The 8,684-nt window shown below is 29.3% G+C and overlaps 1 protein-coding gene across 1 annotated transcript; it reads right to left on the bottom strand.

Annotated features, from left to right (window-relative positions):
- LOC114177861 (vesicle-associated membrane protein 722-like) lies at positions 1 to 4,730 on the bottom strand. Its single transcript, XM_028063445.1, has 5 exons — positions 4,389 to 4,730; positions 4,065 to 4,206; positions 3,839 to 3,959; positions 650 to 712; positions 1 to 345 (listed from the first exon to the last, which is right to left on the bottom strand). Exons 1-5 carry the CDS (start codon positions 4,588 to 4,590, stop codon positions 196 to 198), a joined length of 678 nt encoding a protein of 225 aa, XP_027919246.1. The 5' UTR covers positions 4,591 to 4,730; the 3' UTR covers positions 1 to 195.
- Between the last annotated feature and the right edge of the window lie 3,954 nt (positions 4,731 to 8,684).

Here is an 8,684-nt window from a genome sequence, read left to right as displayed (position 1 = left end):
TGGAGTGAATGAAAATGGAACTACAATTGACAAACAAATTAATATTTCCAAAAGCATTCTTATATGGTACTGTAAAATCCTTAAAATGAAAAATATAAGAGATCCCATATTTTTACTACATACAAAATCATGTCATCCATTCATTCCACATCTTTTCCTCACATATAATCACAACAACGTCAAATGACTCCGTGCTTATTTTCCACAATTGAACCCACGGCAAACAGAGAGCACTATTATGAGGATCAGGGCTATCAAAATTGCCAACACAATCAGCTTTATCTTCATGTTTTGCAGCCACATTTTTCTACGGATTTTGGTCCCAGAATTCCTGAAGTCTTGTGCCTGAACAAAAAATGGCCAAAAGTAAACAGGAAGCAAAAACAGTTCATTTTTAAAATATCAATAATATGTTTCATTCCGTTTCAATCTCCACCCTTTTTCTTTGAGGTGTAGAAGGAGGTAGATCTTACCAGGAGAGATACTACAGGATCAAAGCAAAAGAGTAGTTCACCAAAATACAAATAAGAGCCCATAAGATAAGAAAACATTCATTTATGATCTTGAAGCATGGAAGAAAAGTTCTGAGTTCATGACATTTGAAATACAATACAAATAAAAGGCAGATGCACAGGTATGACATACTAACCTGGTGATGAAGATTTTCAGTCTTGTCTACCAGAAGCTCTATCTTTTCCCCTCTGTCCAGAACCTACATTAAAGTACGAGCATGTCAACATAACCTGAATAGATGTCCTTCTGCATTACATAATCCGATCAAAGGTATTGCATAGCAAAATACTGACTACTTTATGTTTTCCTTTACTTATTTTCTTCTAGTATGTATGGTTTAATCTCTGATTTTCTATTCCATACACATGTTATAACGTATATCATTATGTGGCATAGAAATTAGAAAAAGCACAGAAACACACTCCATTATTGAAATGCACAATTTAAGAATGCAGAGGAATAAGTAATTGGTAGTTGTAGAGGGGATTAACTACTACAAATCCAAAAAAAAATCTTAGCTTGTTTATTTGACATAAAAAAAAGTGTACTACTTAAAGGCACTCGGATCCTTTCTTGTTATTTTGAACATGATATGATTGTGTTGGAAAGGAGACACGTATTACCAAATATAATTTGAGTCCTATAACTAACATGGTAGATTCTTATTGGATAAAAAATGGGTCTTTCCTTTCCAACATGATCACATCCTGTTTCTCTCCAAATTTCAATTTTTGTGCCTTCAAAACTCTCCTAAAGTATAAATTACATATACATTTTCTTCAAGAAGAAATCACACTAGGTGTTTGGAACTGGCGTCATCGTAGGTATTACAAGATCAATGATAGAGCAGTGATCTAATTACAGTGATAAAACAAAGAAAAACTGGAAGAGGCTGATGGAAAAAAAGAGAAACAAGAAAAGGAATGGAATGCCACCCAAGCCCATAGACCGAAGCTTTCCAATAATACCCTTCACAGATTTAACAAACCCACCTCCTCCCGCTCTGCCCTTGATATTCCCCTCTCTTCCTTGCTTCTTACACACTTCTCCAATGTCCAGCTCCCACTTATCCATTCTGTTCAGACCTTCCCTTACCCCAAAATGGATTTCTCAAACATGATTCCCTTCATTTCCTGCCTCCCCTCTGGTACAATGAACTAAAGTTGGAGGCCTATCAAAGAATCTAGCTTTCAGTCAGGACTAATTTTAGCTAGATTCACATTAAGAAAGTAATAGGCTAATAGTCTCCAGGAACTTAGAATAGAAAAATGAATACACAAGTCAAAATCCTGCTTCAGAAAGGATTCTAGAATCATCAGTAAACCAGAGGTAGGAGACCATTACCATCGTCCATACAAATAGAGAACCCCTTTGCCCAACTTCAAGATGTCCACAAAAGAAAGACCACGGCTCACAAGAAAGATCGCTAGAGACATCTACATTTACTTTCTCAATCTAGAATTGGAGTACTTACCATTCACAAAACCTCATGAAAAAAACCAATGTGAGAAATGAGGTTCAATGTGAAAAAGGGATGGTGAACCTACTAAGTTAAAATTTTCTTAGCTCCTCTCTGACTCCAGTTTGGATGAACCTTCCTTTTTCCCTTAGGTAACCAACTTCTTGTATATAAACAAAAACCCCATTTATCTTTCAACTTGTATTCAATAAAATTTCAAGATTACAAATATGAATCCTAGTCCATTTGTTGTATTTTATGGTGAAAAGTTCTCAATGTTAAAATTTTAAACTACAACTTAACAAAGTTCACCTAACCATCTCAACAAAAATCATCAGTCATAATTGAGTCTCACTATGAATCTATAGAGAAGATAATACCTAGAAAAGTTAACATAAAACATAAACAACCACCACAATTCACAAGTCATAACTCCTTGCGTTCCTACTAATTGGTAGTTCATCCTAGCAAACCACCACATTTCAATGTGGAAATTGAACATTAATTACATTTGTTGTGTAATTTTTGCCTATTTAAAGGTATTATTTCGTCAGGTAAGCATACAGAAGGAAGCATTCACTTCATGCATCAAATCATAATTCTTTGAGTGATCCTAATAAATATCCCTTTGTTTCTTCTTTGTCTTTGGAACCACATAATTGGGAATGAATGAAGCCTTGCTTTCAGAAGAATTAGAACAAAGATATACCAAAATAAGACATGCATAAAGTGAGTAAGTGGCTGTGTAACTGTGAATAAGTGGCAGCTGGACGTTGGAGAAGGAATGCTCACAAACTGATCCAATTCAGTGTAAACAGCAACAAAAAACCAAAAATACAAAAGCCAAAATGTAGCAATTTTTTAATGGATTGGATTTTGGCTCCAATTTTAATGACTACTATAATCCAATCCAAACCACATTAATATATAAACACATGATTTTATTTATGAAATTAGTTTATCAACTATATTTATACAATATATGCATTTACGAAATTACTGGTTTGTTTACTCTATGATCGTATCATCTAAATTACATTTTATTATTTTAGGATATATAAATTTATTAGCTTAAAATTGTTTTATGCTTCTTTTCTTTTACCAAATAAATTATGTACTTTATGTAAATGTTATTGTAAAAAAAAAAGAGTAAAACAGATAAAAAATGACTCATTTTGTCCTAACCAACAAAAATATAATTCAAAACATTTTAGATTAGATCCTATCATATTTCAATTTAGAAAAAAATTGATTGGATGGTAAACCAAAAAAAAAAACTTCTGAGATTGCATCCAATAGTTTTTCCCATTAGATCTTATATTATTCCTGGAACAACCCCGTATGTGAAGATCCTACTCTTAAGAAGGAAAACCTAGCAATGGACTCTAATAATTTATGAAGTTGCAGTCAGTAGTATTCATTTAACTTATTTTCATTTAAGATTTTAAGCTTTTATAAATTCGAATTTACTTACTTTTTTTTTACGAAAAATGGCAAGAAATAAATATAACAATGTGCCGATATGAGGGAGTCGCCCTGGTTCATGCACATATCACGGCAGTTAAAAGTAGCGTGTCACTCTAAACACTCCATCTTCAATACAGCACGACCACAATGCCGTATATTCAAGAGAATGCTGGCCAGACTATTTTAACAGTGCCATACATGAGGTTTAAGTAACGTTTAAGTTTTCTCAAAGATCCCATTGTCTTTATTATTAAAAAATCCAAACAAAACCACAATTATTATACTTCCCTCTAACACACAACTCTTGAAATTTCTCAGTACAACTAAACTTGATCTACAAAGATTAATGCTAGATCTATTTAATTTACGCAGTACACTCTTCTGAATAAGCATCTTTACCTTTTCAATGTTCTCCATCATGACACCTTTAACTTCAGAAACCTGAGCTTTCACCTTAGCAAGCTTGCTTATCTCTTCAGGGTGCTCGACACAGTACTGCATATGCTCCTTCAACTTGGACCTGCAGCAAGCACAAATCAGACCACGTACAACCTTCCCCCAAGCAACAGAAATCACAATCACAACAAATCTAGCATCTCAAGCTCACACAGCAGAAACTCAATACCCGAATTCCTTGTTGAGGCTGTTGGCGGCTGCCGTCGCCGCCTTCCCACCGCCGTACTTAGCAATAAAATCATCCTTCACGCGCTCCAGAAAAGCCACAGGCACCTGTCTCCCAATCGACTCATCCGCAACAACACAATACGCTACACAAAGCGAGTGCAAGTGACAGATACTTTGAATTCAGCGCCGAAAACAATTCACAGCAACACGAATTTCATTTCATTTAGTTTCATTTAAATTTTATTTCTATTTTCAATTCATTTGACCAAAGCGCGTTTGCTCGAATTGAATTTGTGCTATATGGATCTGCAGGAGAAGTACTCACTGAATCCGTTGTCGACGAGGTAATTGAAGGTGTGGCCGTCGCAGTTGTAGGTGAATTTATTGTTGGAGGCAGGGAGCTTCTGGAGGCACTGAAAAGCGATGGTGTTGAAGTTGCCGCTGAATTCGGTGTACTCCGCAAGAATCACGGTGCCGCGAGAGACGAACGCGTAGATCAGAGATCTCTGGTTCTGGTTGTGTCCCATCGTCTTCTCCCAGATCTGTCTGCAGTGCGCACTCTCTCCACCTACACTCTCTTCTTTTTCTTTCCCTTTCTTTTCTTTTCTTTTCTTTTCCTTTCTTTTTAGAGAGAGAATGTAGGAAGGAAGAGAAATGATGAGTGAGAACAACGAAAAGGGTTTTACCTTATAAAGCAGGTGTTAACTCCGATGTGGCGTTTAATCCGTGAAGACTAAACATGTTTTTTAATTATAATTATATTTTAATTAATTTAATTAATTATTCCAATTTTCAGTAATCTCGTGGTGGCGTTGGCGTTACGATGACATGGAAGAGTGGTAGAACCGTGGGGGCACAGAAAGAAAAAGTGAAAAATAAAAGAGATAATAATTTATTTTATTTATTTACATTGGTCCTTTCGATTTGAAACATCCAACTCACCCTCCTGACTGCACCAGCTAATCCAACTACAACAATGACATTTCAATTTTCTGACATTCACTAAAATAGTAATCCGATTAATATTGATTAATTTTTAGGTTAAATGTACTTGTAATCTTAATGAACACTTCATTTTCAGTCCCTCAGGTATAATTGTAACTAACTTTTAAAGATTATATAATTTTATTTAAATCTATTTTGATTTTAAATGACGATCTGCTCTGGCATCACGTAATTTATATATATGATTTATTTTATTAAAAATTTAAGTTGCTGTAAAATTTAATATAGAAAGAAAAATAAGAGGGCGCGTTTTGTAAGAAGACGTGAATTGAATTCAAAAAGAGAAAGAAAAACCAACATGTACCACTTTTATTCGAAGGAAATTTGAATGATTGAAATGACTTTTCAAACCACGCATAGCATATGCGAGCAAAGGGTTCATTTGAAAAGAAAAGGAAAAGTAGAAGAAAATATGTCACAAAAGGATGGAAACTTAGTAGGGAAATAAATTTTCACACTCATGGTGAGAAAAAAAGAGTATTCAACAACACTTGTTTAAAAGGAAAGTAAAATATTTTTCTTTTAAAATCTCAACGTTATCATCTCTTGAAGAATGCAATTTCTTAATATTCTAGACAAGAAAATTTTCAGGTTAGAGGTGATTTGTATTGCATTTGAAATTTTATATGATACTCTTTTATATATATATATATATATATATATATATATATATATATATATATATATATATATATATATATATATATATATATATATATATATATATAAAATAGATGATATTACAACTGCAAATTTCTATTACTATTAATGGTTTACTAAATTTTCCAACATAAATATGGTTTTCAATAAAATAAATAAGGGAAAAATATGTTTTTGGTCCCTCAAGTTTGACCCAAATTGGAAAATGGTTCTAAGTCGAAACTTGATCATTGTTTAGTCCCTGTACTTTCAAAATCATTGTTTTTAGTCATTATTTTTGGACGGCCTTAAAAATAATAAACAACGTGCCACGTGTTATTTCATTTTTTATATATAAAATAACTAGTGTCGGCCTAACCGATGCTTTTCACCAAAAATTAAAAAAAAAATGTTTTTGATCCCTGAAGTTTGAACTTAACTTGGAAATTATCCATGATTGAAACTTTGTCACTGTTTGGTCCCTACACATGCAAAATCATTATTAAAATATAATAATATTACTATTAATAATAATAACATTATGTAATAATAATAATATATAATTGTTAATAATAATATTATCATATATTACTAATAATTAATAATATTAATATATCAATAATAATATTAATAATACTATTAATAATTATATATTAGTACTATAATTATATTATTAATAATATTATTAATAATCTTATTAATTACTAATATTACTAATATTAAAAAATTAATAATAAATAATAACAATATTATTATTATTAATAATATATAATAATAATTATTATTATTATATATTATTAAAAACAATATTAATAAATAATAATATTATTAATTATTAATATTATTATTGATATATTAATATTATTAATTATTATTTATATTATTACAGATATATAATTATTATATAATTATTATTATTATTAGTTATAATATTATTATTTATTTTAATATTATTAATAATTATATAATAATTATTATTATTATTATTGTTGTTGTTATTATATAATAATAATAATAATACTATTAAAAGTTATATATTATTATTAGTATAGTATTATTATTATTATATATTATTATTCAATGTGCAGGGACTAAACAATGACCAAATTTCACTCAGGGACCATTTCCAAATTAAGTTCAAACTTCAGTGACCAAAAGCATATTTTTCCAGTTTTTGTGAAAAGTGTCGGCCAGGCCAACGCTAGTTTTTTTTTTATATAAAATTAAATAATACGTGGCACGCCGTTTGTTATTATTAACGTCGTCCTAAAATAGGGACTAAAAACAATAATTTTGAAAGTACAAGGACCAAACAATGATCAAGTTTCGATGAGAGACCATTTCCAAAATTAGGTCAAACTTGAGGGACAAAAAACATATTTTTCCCATAATTAACAACAAGAATTATATTTTTCTATAGAGTAAAATTTGATAGATTTACCTTTTGTGTATATTTTTTTCATAAATAAAGTTTTTATTATACAATTTGTATTACATATATTTTATGTTAGAAAAAATTACTGTAATTGGTTTAAAGTGGTGGTATTACAAAGTTTGAGATAGCGAAATTTAGTAGAAAAAGGTAATTTCAACCTATAAAAGATGAACATATTAGCTTTACTTATATAACAAGAATCTTGACATTGGAAAGAGAAACAAAGTTACCAATGATTTTAAATATCAAGGGTATGACGATGAAGAATGTGTATGGCATACTACTAATATCACTAGGTCATCAAGTTTTAAGAGAAGTCCCTTGAAAAAGACCATCATTAAGTTTAGAAGAAAAAAAAAATGTTGGTACATGATAAAGTAATTTACAATCGTCACTACTTGAAAAACAATTATATATCATGCAAATGCATGAAGGTGACTCTATTCAAAGCCATATTGATCATTTCAACAAAAAGAAAGAAAATAGTTTAAAAAATATTGATGTTGTGGTAGATGATAATAATCAAGGTATTTTCCATTATGTTTCAATGTTTAGTTTTGTAAAAAGTTTCATTATATTAAATTTCATATTTTTCAATACGTAAATTGTACTTAGAAAGCAAATAAAAAAAATCATTTTTATAAATATCATATAAATTGATTTCAGAGTATATATATATATATATATATATATATATATATATATATATATATATATATATATATTGAAAATTAAATTTTATATTTACATTTATATTTAATTATTTATTATTTTAATGATAAAAATAAATTTTTATATTACAAATTCAATTATACAAAAATACAACATTTAACAACAAATTTCAAATTTGTATTTTCAACAAATTTCCTCCGAATTCAATAAGTTACTAAATTAATTATATTTAAAAAAATTATATTGAAAAAGTTAAGGTTAAAAAATAATTCATTTTTAATTATTATTTAAAGATATGTTTAACACTTATTGCAACATTAATTCTAATTTATTTATTTTTCTAAAAGCATTTATTAAGAAAGTTGTATATCTTTAATTAATTGACTATCGAAAAAATATGAAAATTAAAATTTCAATTTCAATATTAAATTGAAATTTCTTTTGCTTTATCACTTTGTTTACTTTTTTAAAACCGAATTTTCCTGACAATAAAAATAAAAAACGTTTGTCAGCTTTCACGTGAATTTTGTAATTATGTGGCGTTATAATGATAATTATGTATTTGAACGAAATAATTTAAGAGAGTAATTCATTATTTTGGAAAATTTAAAATTTTTGGAAGTAAGATTACTTATTTGGAAGGGGAAATTAAAAAGAAAAATTGAAATTGAGAAATTTTAAGAAGGTATTTCGAATAAAAAAATTATAAAATTTGAAATTCACTTAAAAAATAAGAAAATTAAAATTTCACAAGTTGTGAAATTCTTCATTGAAATTCCATAAGTTGTGAAATTTCACAAGAGTCGGCTCAGCTGGCCTGGATCGAAGGTTTACTTGAGTCAACCATGGTTGAAGGTCAAATCGAATCAG

The sequence above is a fragment of the Vigna unguiculata genome, chromosome 3 (genome assembly GCF_004118075.2).
Source record: "Vigna unguiculata cultivar IT97K-499-35 chromosome 3, ASM411807v1, whole genome shotgun sequence".
NCBI lineage: Eukaryota > Viridiplantae > Streptophyta > Magnoliopsida > Fabales > Fabaceae > Vigna > Vigna unguiculata.
Note: the sequence above shows the minus strand (reverse complement) of the source record. Positions and strands in the feature narration are given on the sequence as shown.